General features: G+C 32.2%; 1 protein-coding gene across 2 annotated transcripts in view; it reads right to left on the reverse strand.

Annotated features, from left to right (window-relative positions):
- Window positions 1-16,453, reverse strand: part of DNAH8 (dynein axonemal heavy chain 8) — a 127,196-nt gene that overhangs the window by 39,363 nt on the left and 71,380 nt on the right. For both annotated transcript variants that reach the window (XM_021389444.1, XM_021389445.1), the window contains 11 exons: window positions 13,237-13,474; window positions 12,296-12,438; window positions 9,801-9,935; window positions 7,071-7,193; window positions 6,622-6,835; window positions 6,031-6,140; window positions 5,362-5,525; window positions 3,213-3,402; window positions 2,715-2,837; window positions 948-1,078; window positions 461-614 (listed from right to left, as the gene is read on the reverse strand). In XM_021389444.1, coding sequence (XP_021245119.1) covers window positions 461-614; window positions 948-1,078; window positions 2,715-2,837; window positions 3,213-3,402; window positions 5,362-5,525; window positions 6,031-6,140; window positions 6,622-6,835; window positions 7,071-7,193; window positions 9,801-9,935; window positions 12,296-12,438; window positions 13,237-13,474 — 1,725 coding nt within the window. The remainder of the gene's footprint in view (window positions 1-460; window positions 615-947; window positions 1,079-2,714; window positions 2,838-3,212; window positions 3,403-5,361; window positions 5,526-6,030; window positions 6,141-6,621; window positions 6,836-7,070; window positions 7,194-9,800; window positions 9,936-12,295; window positions 12,439-13,236; window positions 13,475-16,453) is intronic.

Below are 16,453 nucleotides of genomic sequence, written 5' to 3' on the forward strand. Positions count from 1 at the left end.
CATACTGAAAACCAAATGTGTCCCTGATTTAGACTTCATTCAACTCTATTATCATCTAGAAATTCTAACTCAGAATGTGTTGTGGCAGGTCAGCAACAAACAGCTGTTTGCTCACTCTCTGCCTCCCCAGTGGAATGGGGGAGAGATCTGGGGAAAAAAAGGAAGAACTCATAGATTAAAATAAAAACTAAGACAAAAAAGGAAAAGAGAAATAGTAGTAATGATAGTTACTATTTACAAAACTATTTACAAAAGTTGCATGAGAAAGGTGTATATATATATATACACACACACACACACACACAGTGGTGGTGACTGTGTTGAAAAATAGTGTTCTGTAGCTGAGAATTTGCTCTATCAAAATTGCTGTTGTGCTCTTTGTGCCTGTTGTAGTTTCCATGGAATTACATAGAGGCATTATTTTTGGAGTGACCTGTGTTGTAACAATGAGACTCTTTACCTCTCCTGAAGAAAGAAGATTATTAATGTATTCCAAAAATGCCTCCTCTTTTATTTCATTATCAGTGAAAATAAAAGTGATGCCTTGTCCCTCTGCTCCAGCTGTTCTATACAGCAATTTTAAATCATCTGACAGATTGCTTACATTATATGATCTGTAAAGAATAAGAAACATGATCTGTTAGTTCAAAACAGAGAATGCTGCTATTTCCAGATTACAGTGTTTTATAAATGATAGTGCAAACACCTTTTGTATATAAATACGCACATTTTGGCTCAGGAATAGGTAACACATGGTACAGCATTTTGCGCTCAAAACTTTGATCAATGTTGTATACAAACCATATATACACATGTGTATATTTTTTAATTTCCATTTTTCATTGGTCACAAAATGAAAAAGATAAGCTGTTAAAAACATATAGCTAAGACTATGTAAAGAGAACAAATAGCATAAATTGCACCTATATATTTCTTGCATTTCTTACCTGCTTAAAGTAATCTGAAATATTTTATAGCCAGCAATATAGGAAGCCAACCTTGAAAGACTTTGTTTTCCAGAACCACCAACTCCAACAAGTAAAGCATTTCCATATGCTGTTCGAATTATCCGGGAAATCTATATAGGAAAAAATAGAAGAATAGCGCATAGAAAAAAGCCAAAATTAGAAAAATGAAAAATCTGATATACAATACAATCCATTTAGTAGAATGCAATGTAAAGATTATTAAAAGGACAGTAGGTTTTGGAAAAAAAAAATTGTCCTCTAAGAAGAACATTGTATATTCTATAGGAATTTTGTGAGACAGAAATGAAAGAGTTCTCAGGTAAGACTATAGGTTGGCAATAATTAGAGGTACGCATAGGATTTAAATATACAAAGGTAGACACTTTAAGCTCTGTCCTATGTTGAAAGTATCATCCTGACTGTGCTTAAAAATATAATTTTTTTTTAAAAAATGATCTAAAAGAATGGAATATAGTACATTAATTTTAAGAGTTTGAAATACTTGGATGTTTTTGCTGAAGAAAATAATTTGACTGTGACCATCTATTTTATCTACTTTCAATTTTTTTTTTGAAGTCATTTCTGTAACAATTAGATACAACAGCTGGATTATAAACTTATTATTTTATTGGGTTTTTTTACTGTGTTTTTTTTTCTTCTTAGAACTCATCTGTACACATCACATCTTTCTTGGTTTTATTATCTGTTAGTGCACTATTACTCTTGGATACTATAGTTTGTTTCATGGCTTACATCAAGCTTTTGAATTCTATTAATCTCTTCCTTAAAAGAACGTTAAGTTTTGTGGGCAGTTCCCTCTGAGTCTATCCACATTTAGACTTCTATTTTAATATTGAGTGTAAAAAAAACTATTGCCACTATAATCACAACAGGGCCTCTTTCTATTGCCCAAATGCATATCCCAGATATTCTGGCTAAAACTTACCAACAAATGGAGATTCAGAGACTTTCAGCATCTTGTGAAATTTACCTAACATCACATTGAATGAATCTAAAAATAAAATTATTTGCTTCTACTCAAATTCAAAGAAGTTATTTAATTCTCTTGTGATTAACTAGAGAAGAATAAAACATCCTTTTCTGCTTTGGTTTCAAAGTTGCTTCCATGTTTAGTTTGACAAACATATCAAGTTTACAACATTCCTGAAGTAACACAACTTCTTAAACCAGAAGCACCATGCTGCCAACAAAGCACAATTTTGACTTCAGATTAATTCTTCCCTTACGTGTTCCTTTCTAAACAGGGGTTCAATTTTTTTGTGATCTGAGACTTTCCTCTACCCTACAAGTTTCTATTGCAGCCCATATTTACACCTCTTTTCTTGTTTCTCATCCAATCAGATTCTATCTCACATTGTTTTCATCACTTGCCAGGTACATAGACCCTTCAACTGCCCTCTGAATCCTTAAAGATTAAAAACCAATCCATATTCAAAATACATATATGCTACTTTGTGACCTCACCTTTCCTACTGAGGAAAATCTGAACACTTCTGAACAGAAAGAAGTTTAAACAAATATATTTGAAGTTAGGCATGACAAAATATGCAGACAAGTAAAATGACTGCAGCTCTTTTCTAGCTCTTCAAAACAGCTATGCAAAGATCATTGAAAAAGATGGGGATAAGACATGATTTTCAGAACACACACCCTAACCATAGCTTCCCCAGTTCAGGAACACTATTGCAATACTGAAGCTAGTAAAAAAAGTAACAAATCCCAAACCTTAATAATGTGTGTCATTGCATCCTTAAAAAACACCAAGTCAAGAAATGATCCTCTAATGCATTCATTGTATTGTCTTTGATACATTTGCAATTTTTCACAAAGAAATTCAAAGCTTGGAATCTGAAAGATTAAAAATAAGTTTTTTAAAAAAAAAAGAGCAGTAACAATACTCGCACAGCCCTTGAGAATTTAAAACTCTTCTGGCATTTTTATGCACTAACTTGAGTTCATGTTTTAGTCACACATAATCAAATTATCTTTTTAAATCACTTTAGTACATGTACCTGTGTGTAAGCAGAAGTTTTCTGCAAATGCTGTAAAAAACAGGAGCAAGGAGCGTAGGAATGAATAAACTACCTTTATATGGTAGACATAGACAAATTTGCTGCAGATATTCAATAAAACTTTCTGTATCATATGAATTTGGCAATATAACATACTTAATAATTAAGAGAAAACTACAGTGCTGAATATTTTAGGTGTAAAATGAAATACCTCCTCATAAATTTTTGGTGCTTCAAACACAAAATCTTCTGGTTCGTCACCAGTTGGTTCAGGTATGTCTCGCAGAAAATCAACAAAATATGTCTCAGCTTGAGGAACTGCTACACCTGTACCCACATATTCTTCAATTGCTTTTGTAAGAGTTTTTTCAAACCAGGCTATATCCTCAGGAGTAATAAATCTAAAAGTAACAGATTAGCCTAATTTAAAAGACTTATTTAAGTAAGGAGAAAAGCAGATAATTAAATACTAAAAACCAAACAAACAAACAAAAAAACCACCAAAACTTTGTAACATTTCACTGGAAAATACATATTAGGCAGTAGCTACCAAAATAAGGCAATATTCACAGAAATTAAATGCTTTCATGTTCCACAAGTAACACAGTCAATCATTAGAATAGAGGGCAACAATTCTCCACATTTTACCAAGAACTACATAAAGACAAAACACTTAATTTCTCAGATGAAAAAGGTTGAACTGTTTCCAAAATAACCAGGGCTAAGATTCCCTTATATTCTTTTGACCAGCAGTGGAATAGCATAATTTGTGTTATTACAGTGCTGTCTATGAAACTGCAGTGAAATAAAGAATAGTGAAAGTCAGCTGAAAACTCTCAATTTCATTTTTATATTCTTGAAAAATGACGGATAAGACTTCCTTTCAGATTTCTTGTATGCATTTTCTGAACTCAGTGTTTATATATAAGGAGAGAAGAGAAAGTAAGCAGAGTTTTCAAATTAGAGCTCCTCTGGGACATTGGAGCTCATCATAAGTAGCAATAACTTCAGTTTGTTAATGCACTCTCCTGAAAAGAAAATGAGAAAGCATCTGCAAGACGATTTAGAGTTTTCATGAAAGAAGAAGAGGGATTCTAGAGGATATGGGAAAGAATGGTAATTAAAACTGTTTGACTGTGGTCTGTGTTCTGCCTGTAACTGTTTCTAGCATTTACCTGAAAGGGTAAGGTCAGTTGTTTCATACATCAGTTTCAGCTATGTGTGATTTCAATGCTTTACTTATCTTCCTTGTGTTATTTCTGTTTCAAATTGAGTACATGCTGAAGTCCATATATCAAAGCATAATTATGAGGATTTTACCTTGTCCCTCTTATAAGAAGCTCTGTCTCTGTTTTCTTAAGGCAATTATTTTATATTGTTGCTCTTTCCTTTATGTTCAAAGTTTACTGGAGTAACAGTTATTAAGGCTGACTGTGCTTGAATACCATGCCATCATTATGTTATTTGCCTGCTACAGCACCAAATCATTTGCATCAGACTGCACATACTTGGCATTTCAAAATAAACTCCATTTTGGACTTCTACAACTAAGCTAAATACTGAAAAAATTCCAGTCATGGGAGGTAATTGTTAAGTACTTACCATTTCATGGTCTTTACGTTTAATTTAAAGCAAAACCAGCACAACGTGCTCTTTTGTGTCTACAGCAAAACATTTTCCTTGCTTTCATTTAATAAAGTAAATTCAATGTAATAAAATATTTGATAGGTATTTTGAAGAGTCAATGTTTAATTATAATATTTTGATTAGAAAGCATGCATTTTATAAAAAATATGAAGGCTGTTCCTCAGGCCATCAGAATGTGAAATAATTAGGTTACTTAAAATCAGCAGTAGTTGTGGACGTATGTTGATTTTTATGAGGAGCTACCTTACCTCTGAAATTTCACAAGAAATTGAGACGATGTAGAAAATATATTACCGAATCTTTAAAACACACAGCTGATAACTATCTGTTTCATGAATCATTTAAAGGAGATTTTGATGAGAATGACTATTTTACAATCATAGGCTTGTGATGATTATTTTTCCAATGAAGAGATTAAAGCAATTACTTATTCTCTGTGGGCCACAGTATCAATTTTAGACACTGTAAAAATCCTCCTTTTTTTTTTTTTTTTTTTTCAAACAGAGGGACTGGATGATAATCTATCGGTACAGAACATGACATCTGTTGGGATTACACCATAACAGAGACTACATGGCAAATACTAAAAATGTTGTCTTATTTTGCTAATTACATTTATCATGTTAAATAACCTTAGGTACATGAACACAAAATGAAGCTAATGGAAAATGAAAATAAAGCCTACTAAATATAAAATGATACAGTTACAATACCTGTCAGCAATTACTCTAGTGCATTCATGTTTAAAAAGTGCTAGAAGGATAGCTGTGTTCGTGCATTCTTCTGCCTTTATAGTTAACATCCCTTGCCAAATTCTAGAAAGGTCTCGAAGGTTGAAGATATAGTGGAATTTAGATGGTGTAGGCAGCATCTTTGTCTAAAGAAGAGCATTGTTAATATTCAAAATCAGAAATACTTAGAATAAAATGGGAATAGCATAAATTATACATTTATAAATAATTATATACTTATTAAAATAACAAAAACACTAATTTTCTCACATACTACTCTGGGCAAACTCTTTCTAAGAAGTCACCTAAAAATACCTGTTCTGTTTGGAAAGCAGGATTTAGCAGTCTTAGAATATGCAATTATTTCATAAGTTGCTCTGGGCTTTACAAATTAAAAATAATAAATAATAAAGAATTTCACACTCCGTTCCCAAGTTATATTGATTAAAGCCTTGGACAACGTGAATAAAACTATAGGAATGAATGAAATGATACAGTCATTCATCTGTCCTATATACTTAAATCTGATATTTTCCAGATTATTCCTCCAACAATTATTCTTAAGGAGTATGAGTTTAGATGAGACGAACAGACTCCCTCTAGACTAGATAGGCACACTGATGATGATTAAAATTTCCCTGTAATTCATACCTTTGTCCACTGCCACAATATTCTACCTGTTGGGATCAATTTTTTCACCATATCAGATACTTCAGAACTAAAGTTTCTACATGAATGAAAATATCCACATCCAATAACTCCTGAAAAGGTAAAATGGAATATATAATCAATCTCAAGGTGCAGGATGTAACAAGTTGTAAGCAATATTCAAAAAACATTTTAAAATAATTTGCTTTTAAATTATGAAGGAAATAACATTTTATCTCTTGTCCATGGCTTTTCTGAACTGGTGTAGAAACAATTGGTGTCAACTGTACTGTCAAAGAATTTTAGGAACAGAAGTTTGTTCAGACAGTGCATACGTATCACATATTAACAGCAGTGCTCACAATCTTGCAGAAAATCACAATTATTTTCTTACTATTTTTCTTGTCTAAAATCAGAAAGGTAAACATTAAGAGGGATTAATTTCTGTTCCATGGCAGTATTTTGTTGTAATACATCTTCAGTTGTTTCACTGGGAGCACTCTACATTTGCATCATATGAAAAGAGAGAACATACTTTTATACATTTTAAAGCAATTATTAAAAAATAAAAAGTAAAAAAGAAGAAGGAAGTACCAAAGATTTTGTCTATGGATACATTGGATGGCAATGTACAATTGAATATACAAAACTGTCTTTTTAAACGCTGTGGAATATCGTTACGGCCTCCTCCTGGATGTATCATTGCTGCTATTAGTTGTACATCTACAATTGTAGTGAAGTCTCCAGGTTTATCTAAGTTGTACATTCCTTTCATTTCCATCATCTGACGAACAATTTCATTTGTTATCTGTAAGTTTATGTAACACACAAATTAGAAATTGAAACCAAAACATATGCTGGGATAATTTCTTGTAATCTTACCATTAATACCTACAGAGACTTAGTCCAAACTCAGACTAAATTATTAAATAGCATTACCAGTGATTTAAAGTTAATTAAAATTTTGAGGAAGTCCACTGATCTTCAAAAATATGAAAAAATAGCAACAGTTTGAAAATAAATTGTAGTTGTTAAAAATGTACCTGATCTCCCCATTCGTTGATAACTGGCATATTGATGTCATCAATAAAGACAGTCATTTTTCTGCCGCCAGGAGGTCCATAAGTATTTCCAACACGTTTATCCACATAGCTCTCTATTGTCCTCTAAAAATTAAAGAAAGCTCTTGGTTTTTTATCTAAAGCACAATATATAAAATGTGTTGTTAAAAAAAAACTCTAGCTTTCTTCTACAACACTTAACCAATGATTTCCTCTTCTTTTTAGTAGCTTCAGCTTTGATAATGAAGAAACTCTATTCAGCCAATGCAGTTCTCCAGACTTGGGACTATACACTACAACCCAACACCAGCTACCAGAGAAGTTTTCTCCAAAGTGACCAAACTAAAATGTCATTTATTTAAGTATGTTGCATTATTCTACATGAAACATTACATTTCCTGTGAAGTCTTTTACAGTCTTCAAACACATCAAGATTAATGCAAGAAGAGAAACTGCAAATATAGAAGGAAAGGAGGAGATTGGAAGTTGTGAAATCTGTTGGATATCTTTTTTTCTCATGCTTCACAAACAAGTAAGAAATAATGGGACACAACTTGAGAAACAGATTAACCAAAATCATAATTAATTATGAGTAAGCTAGAAAATCAGCAAGCAGAAATCGTATTTTCATTACCTACAGCACTTTTTTTTTAATAAATATTGGATTTGCCATGAAATGAACTCAGAATCTTCCTTCCAAAGGATGGTTCTGGAGAGAAATGGAATCCGAGTTTGTTATGTATCATCTGAAGATTGCGATTGCTTTCGATTTCCCTAGCTAAACTCAATTGTTTTCTATTTGCAGTACAGCAAGCAGACCATATAAAGGCAACTTAGATTACTATTACAGTGATATCCCAGATGTTTTGTAAGCTAAGTTGTGCAGTATTTTAACATTTTGGTGGCAAAAGCTGTGGACTGAATAATAAGCAGTAGGCAATAGACAAATAAGACCCTGCTATTTAATCAGAATACATCTTCAAAATACTACACTTTAAAAGGCTTTCTAAAGGTACTTGGATTTATAGAAACAGTTGCAGTAAAAATACCTTAAAAGATAGTAGGATATGTTTTCCTTATACAACTAAAATTTTTGTTTGTCATCCTATCATTCTATCTGTCGTTCTGTATGAGTAATGTGGCATATGCTATGTTAAAGTCAGAAGTATTAAAAGCATTTTTGGAGGGATTACAAACAGAAAACAGATACAAGTTTTATCCGATGGCTTTTCACCACACAAAATATTTAGCTGAGTGTTCTAGGGTAATTGTATATAGAACATTGATAGCATTAATACATCACTTTGGAGATACAATCCAGATGAAAGAGAGAAACTGCTTAGAAACAGATAATGATTACGTATGAAATTAAGAACTTTGTAGCATCTAAAATTACCTCATCTTTCAAATACCCTCAGAATGACAGCTCGAACTTCAAAACCTATTTTGAGTGTGGCTCTTTTAAGTGTTTAGAAACATTTCAACTGCTTTTTTTTTTTTTTTTTTTTGTCTGCTACGTTTCTCTTTCGGAAATCAGCAAGGTGAACTATGTGTTCAGCTTGCCAGCTGAAAAGAACAAGCGCATCTTCTAAGGTATTGCAGAACTGTAGCAGAGGCAAGACACAACAAGCTCCTGTCATAACATCTCTGTACCAGACAGGAGGAAGTCTGTGTTCTGTTTTTCAAGACAATAATGTTCTAGGGACCCATAAAACACTAAGTGAAGGACACTGAGACAATTGATACTGACCGTTCAGTTAATCTTTCATGTGTGAAGGGATACCTGTCTTATTCTGTCTCATAGTTTGATATATACCATGGATGGAGATCTTATGCATAACAGAAAAACCCAGCAGGTATTTTATGAGTTTGGAATTATAATCATAATGGAGGTTTAAGTTATGGCTTCTCACCACTTTCTTAATACCACTTTGAAAAAAACAGATAGTGGATTTTGGGATGGAATTTATAAGACCTGCTCCATGAGCAGGCTTTTCAATCAAGAAATCTTCCCAGGTGATTACTTTGTCCTACTAGAGCATTCTCACCATGAATTCGCTGCTTTGAAGAGGTAATGAAGCCAATACAATGTTCAAGATCACATGCTAGCTAAGTACTAGTACTGAATCATAGTGCTGTGATATAAATCATTCTTTCTATCACTTGAAAAGCTATCTGTAGTATTTGTTTCTATTTATATAGATTTTTTGTCATTATTTTTGGTAAAGGGAAATCTGTACAAAGTTTCACTGCTAGGGGACCTTAAAGATTAGATTTCTGTTGCACTCATCTTTCCTGAACTGAGTAAAAATGTGTAAGTAAAAATGAGTAAGAATGTGAAATCTACTTTTTATTTAAATATATATACTGCTATGTATATACAAAAACTGCATGATCAGGAAAAATATAACCAAATATAACCAAAAAATGTCATTGATCTAACAAGATATGAAGAGTCTTTAGAAAAAAAAAAAATTCTTAACATTCCATAGTGAAAAAGCACACAGTAATCATGAATATATGCATACACATATGAGTGAATATATTTCACTCTCGTCTGCAAAAAAAATGGTTATTTTATGGAATTTTCTGAAGACTTTAAGTGAACTTAGGTGAAAAAAGTTCCTTTAAGCTATATTTCTACCTCACTTATCATCAGAATTAAGTACACTTAAGTATACATGCAAGAATTGCTTAAACGTTATATTTTACCTGAAACATAAATGGTTCTGTTGCAGAGGAAAAGTTTAAACATTTTGACAAATGTTCTTCTGGATTATATTTCTTCACGTACGCCTTAATCATGACTGTCTTTGCAGTTCCCTGTTCTCCTATGAGCAAAACTGCCTGCAATAGACATTTAAATTCCATAAGTAGTAATAACACTGTTAACTAAATATGCATTAAAAAGCCATTTTAGACAAAGGGATTTTTCTCTAATACTTTGGTCTAATTTTATATGGTATATTGTTCTGATAGTTTTTTCTATGTCTCCATATGCAAGTCAAAAAAGAAAGAATAAAGAGAGATTGTTCTAGAGACGGTCAGTGGGTATTTTTGTTTGTTTGCTTGTTTTTTTTTAACCAGTTGCTAAACTTCCAATTTTCTAACACATTCATTGCAGCAGTGTTTTGTAGCGGATGACCTTAAGAAAGGTTTTTTTTTTTTTTTTAAATAACAGAAAGTGATCTCCAACATCTAATTTGAATGTTGTTTCAAGTTGTTTCCTTAGTAGGTATTTTATTTTTGCCTTCTCTTTTAATACATTATTTCCTGGTTAATCTGTATGTTAAGTGTCATTTTCATGCAAAAAAAAAGTAATAAATACATCAAGAAAGAAAAAGTTTTTCTGGTTTCCTTCTAGTCTTGGTAAAATCTGAGTTAAAATCAGAATGTTGCTGAAGTAAAGGATTAATGCTGTAGTGTTACATTTTTCCGTTCTTTTAAACGTCTTACAGAAATCTCCCATTTAATTTCATGAAAGGGAGCTAGATAGGAACCTCACTCTTTTTTTTTCAGACATGTAAGTGTCCTTCATGTTTTCTTTCCAGATTAGATTTTCATCCTACTTATGTCTTTGACAGATGCTAAACTCTTCATTATTATATCCACTCTATGAAAGGAATTTTATCAGTTCAAAGAGGGGAGTATTTCTTTATGATTGTAGGCACTAAACTTGATAATGCAGGAGATTCCTGCCAATACTATATTTGAAATGTTCAAGTATTTGTTACTGCCTCATACTTTAAATTAATGCTCTCCAACAGATAGCCACAATGATCCCCTATGGTCTCATTCTTTATCCTATTTCTTGAATATCCAAGAAATCAATTGACCATGATAACACAGATAGTGATAAACTCTTGAGAATCAACAAGTCAGACTTGTAAAACATCACTTTGGATTTATCTAGAATATGTAATTCAGGTGTAGCTGGAAAGAAAGTTCATACTGCTATGATCTGATCCAAGATAGAAAATAATAAATATATTTTTCAAATCAAAATTCAATGCCTTACAAAATGCTTGAAAATAAAGTACACTGACTGCTATCTTAAATGGGAAAATTTGGCTCAACCAGGATGCAGACATAAGTCTCATGATACTCTGAATTCTGAAGCTTTTCTACAGTAGAAGGTGGGTATAAACCATATGCTACAGGAGCACAGAATTGTGAAAAACAGTAAGTTTCATAAACTGTCTTTAGGATATTTCAGTATTTGATATTTGTATTGTAATTATTGCACAAGAATGTACCTGGAAATATGACAAATATCTCTCAAGGCATTGACATACAAAGATTTATCATTTGTTCTCAAATGTCAACATTTTGTGTGTTTTTATAATCTGTGACAGATACATCAAAGAGACAGCCATATTATGGCCTCTGGAACAGTTTATCAAATCCAAGTAAATGGTTTTGCGTCCAAGTCCCAGAATTACACAGAAAAGCCAAGTTCCATCACTGGATCATGCACTTTTGGTATTTCTAATATTGGCTCCAGATTCTAAGAAAGGAGTACACTGAATTGCATTTCACAATCTAGCACAGGTTTCCATACTAAGTTGCTAGGGCTGTTAATAACATTGTGCTAAAGCTACTGTGGGTTTTTTGCTTCTTTGTTTGTTTTTCCAGATTTTCAACTGGACAAAAAGGCCTATACATATTTAGGTTTTAAATAACTATTCTTTGATGTGTCCTTTTGACCATGATGCCAGATTGGATCTTACTGGTTAAATCTATGTATAAAGTGATTTTTCCTTTTCTACAGTCAGGGGTAATACTATTAAATACAGCTTTCCTACTGAGAGGAAAAAATGCAGTAAAGGCTAGCATTTTCATGTTTATAACAAATTGACTGGTGAAATCCATTATCATTATTTCCCTATTCAAAAAAGCATAAATTAGAATGAGGACTATGGTGTGTAAATACTAGAAGCAAGGTTTTAAGTCTTCTCTCTAAGAAAGATTATGAGTTGTTGGGTTTAAGTTTTAAGACAATAAATATTTTATTAAGATATTTTAAACCTTCTTGGGAGACAGAAATAACTATACAGGATTCATGTCTAGGAAATAAAAACAGCAATATGTAAATAATGGTGCAGCTGGCAAGCCACTACTAGAGGCAGAGAATGACTACAACCCTCAGTTAGTATATATGTAAGTTTCTGTTTTTCTACACTTAAAATAAGTAATTTTGTTCTTACTTTGTGTTGTTTTGCAATTGTGTTTATCAAAAACTGAGTTCTGACATTGTCAACATTTGGAACCAGAATAGATGCATAGTCTGGGACACTATCTGTTGGATAAACATATTCCTGAACACTTTTATTCCAGTGTTCCCAATCACCTGAAATTACAAAAAGATTTTGTTAGTCCAAAAAAAAAAAAAAAAGTCCTCTGAAGTATATATATACTATTTAAATTTATAGATAGTGACCTAAATAAAAAGTCAAAATAATATTTACCTGAAAATTTGTTCTTATTCTGCTGGTGAAAAGTTATAGAATGTGAAAATATCGATGGTGTGTGTATAAACTAAATCAATATTGCTGGCAAAAAAATATCTGAATTTGGATAAATTAGAAATAGATGCATTCCCATGAGAATATACTGTGAAAGAACAGTAAATTCTAGTGAAATCAATGTGCCTGCATTATTTAACCTATAAATTCCCTGCAGAAAATAATATACTATCTGAAGTCTTATGAATTTTAAGATTTATTACTGATTATCAAATATGGATAAACAATGATTATGAAGTGGAATTTAAATCAGATTATATATTTAACAAAAAATAATAGCTGTGAGAAAATTAAATAAAAACATAAAATAAATTAATCTAGAACAGCCTAGGAATAGATTATCTAAAAAATGTAGACTGGTTAAAGATAGTTAATAGAAAAAAAATCTGAAAGAATGAAATTAATAGCAAAAGAAATAGGACAGTATTACCAACAAGAACTCTGTCCCAGGTTTCTAGCTTCTTGGCAGAGTTGATGCATAGAGAATACAAGTTACTACTATACTTCCAAAATCTTTGCTCATATAACCATGGAGTAAGGAGTAACTTTAAATTTCAAATGAGCTATACTCAGTTTTGAAATGTCAGTAAAAAATAGTCTTTTATTCTTTAGATTATTCTTACCATAATCAGTTACATGAAACTCATACATTGTTTGACTGGTGCCAGGGGGAATTTCTGGTAAATCTAATTTGTTATCATGAGCTCTAATAAAGGCTTCAAGTTTATCTCTGCTGTCCAACTCCAAAAGGGCACCTAAGCTCCACATTATTCCAAAGCAGAACAATTTATGCAGATGAGATACAGTTGATAAACCACCTTCTTCCTTCGATGGAATCAAACCTTCCAGAAGATTAATGGACTGAAAATATTTTAAAATATAATGCATTAAGAACACATTAGATAATCACTTTTTATTTTTATATCTCTCTCTATATATTTACATAATTCATTTATGTGTATTCAAACTTTAAGTTTTAATATGAAAACAAATACAGATTACGAAAGAATAATATTCAGAACTGTAAACCCAAGGAAATAGATTAAAGGTATCCATATAAACCTGCACAACATTTTCAAAATTAAGTGTTCTGATAGTCAAATATTCTTTTAAAATACATGTACTGAATTATGTCACTTATGAGCTAGAGTAACTGAACAACATTTTAAGGGTATTTATAATACCTAGTGGGATATTCAAAATTCCAAGACCAAATAGCCTTAATTAAATATTATAATTTATTTGCCTCTTCAATTCAGAAAATTTCTTTAAGCATAGAAGAATTTTCAGTTATTGTCTAATGTTTTTATCTCAGTTATGGTCAAATACTGCATATATCACATTAACTTCTCTTTTGTGTAAAAAAAAAAATCTTTAAAGTATCCATTTTTATGATTGCTTCTCTCAGTCTCTAAGGAACTAGATTCCAGAAATCTAGTAACTCACTGTTAATGATGTCGCCCACAAGCCACATGTTTATTTTGATTGTCTTAAATAATATCACTCATATAACTTTTCTATACAAAGCAGCATCAAACACATTGGTTCAAAATATGTCTTTTTAACTGAGAATCAGATTTTCACTCAGCTCCTGGAATTAGTTCTTTAATAAATTCTTTATGCTGTCTTAGATCTCATAATCTCATATACTTCCTACTCTTAAGTAGGAAGTAATGTAGTACCATATATAAACACACACACACACATATATATACACGGGTATATAATATCTATATGCAAAAGAATATAATAGAGTCTAAGTACCTATATAGTTAAAATATCTTTGATTACTTCAAAAATCAGTTCAAAAAAGGATGATTAACCAATATTAATTATAGTTAAGAATGTTAAAATAATGTCACTAATTTTCTTTGGAAGACAAATTATATACTATTTATTTCAGAAACAGGCTGTGTCCTCTTAATCTGAACAAAATCTGTTTCTCCTCTCAAACATAAGCCCACTTTTAATTTTTCCCATGGTGCATTGGCTTGTAAAAGTATTCTGCAACAAGTTCTTGAAGAAAGGAAACAGACAGAAATAAACTGAGTCATAAATATACACGAATGGTTCTAAAAAGTCGGATAAAAACACTTTTTTCCCAGCATCTCATCTGTAACAGCGACCAAAAGCGGACACATTCTGAATAGTAAAAACAAAGGAAAACTGATATATCCTACTGGTATTCTCTTGGCTTGCAGTAGTATTTACTTCTTCCTACTCTTCAGCATAGAGCTTTCTAAACCAAATACACTTTTCCTGGGATTAGTAATCATCTTTAGATTTTTCAGCCATGAAAATATCAGGACTGGTCCTGAACGTACATAAACTTTTACTATCCATAACACCCTTCAGCAAGATGTTCCATAGCTCTGCTACATACAGCACTGTACAGTTTGTTTTTTTCCTGCGTGAACCCCTCCATTAATTTCATTTGCCATTTCATTACCTATTTATTCAGTCTCATAAAGTCTGTCTATAGTTCTTCATGGTTAGCTGTTTTGTCCTCAACACCCTCAACAATTCAGTGTCATCAGTAAACTTCTTCAGCTACAACTTTTTCTAGCTGTTTATTAATATTTTGAATGGCATCATCCCCAGCACTGGTACCTCAGGATCAGTGGTATTCTCTCCCCTTCATAAGAGTTGATCCTTTACTTTGATCACTCGTTTCCTATCTTGTAATCAATTATTTACCTAGAAATGAATCTCGTCTTTTGCTATGATTGCGTAGGTTCCATGTAAATCTCTGGCAAAGAACTTCAACGAACACTTCTATTTCTGCATGAAGACCACATCCAATAGGAAATTGACTTGTCAAATTTACTTACAAGGCAGAATATCCCTAAATAAATCTGTTGATTCTTCTCAAATAAATTTTGTCTATCTAATGAGGTTGTCCAGGGAAAGGTAAACAGCCAAAACACAAATACAGAAATAAAAATGGCATAAAAAAGATAATCTAGGAACAGTGATAGAATACATATAGTTAGAAAGTCAGTGGAAAGTACAAGGAAGACAGGCAAAGGTGACACTACTTTTATAAAAAAGTATTATGAAGCTGTCGTGGGTGGGAAAAAAAAACAACAACAAACAGATATAACTGTGAATGTCCACAAACAACAGATAATTGGGCACATGATTATGTGTCAGTGAATATCCAAAACTGAACATAAGAACTCTTAAGAACACGTTTGCTATCTGCAACTAGTTTGGTACACAAATTTGGGTAACATCTGGACTAAATGTAAGCTGCACACCCATATCCTGAAATTAACAAAGAGACATGAGATAGAAGCACCAGTCAGGAGGCTAATCAGGTACAGTGCATCTGCACATAGACCATTTATGGAAAAAGCGTGACCTTGACGCTCTGTAAAGAAGAGTTGGTGCAGAAGAAAAGGGTTTTCTGAAGTAAGTGAAAGGAGGTAAAGATCATGGTTGGAAGAAAGATCTTGGAAATGGAGGAAGATCCTGTAGATCAGAATGATGCATGTAGATAAATGCTGGATGATGCAAAGGAGCATTTGTCTGACCCTGGTAGCTGCAAGTGGTTGCACAGCACAGAACCAACAAGGCATTTTGCCTGAACTTCCCACATCAAAAGTAAAATCCCTGCTTGGACAAGAAAGTGAAGTGGAGTGAGGAAGCAAGAGAGTAACTGAAAATATAAAGTGATTAAGCAGAAGAAAAGGTCTGATCTCATTGGATCATAGATAAGCACTAGCACAAAGATACTCTAAGGCTTTTACTGTAACATCTGTGACAGAAACGCACTAGAGATTTTCATTAAAGGAAGAAATATTCAATGCAGATTAAATCAGGGAAATCTTTTACTTG

This window comes from Numida meleagris, chromosome 3 (assembly GCF_002078875.1).
Source record: "Numida meleagris isolate 19003 breed g44 Domestic line chromosome 3, NumMel1.0, whole genome shotgun sequence".
NCBI classification, from domain to species: domain Eukaryota; kingdom Metazoa; phylum Chordata; class Aves; order Galliformes; family Numididae; genus Numida; species Numida meleagris.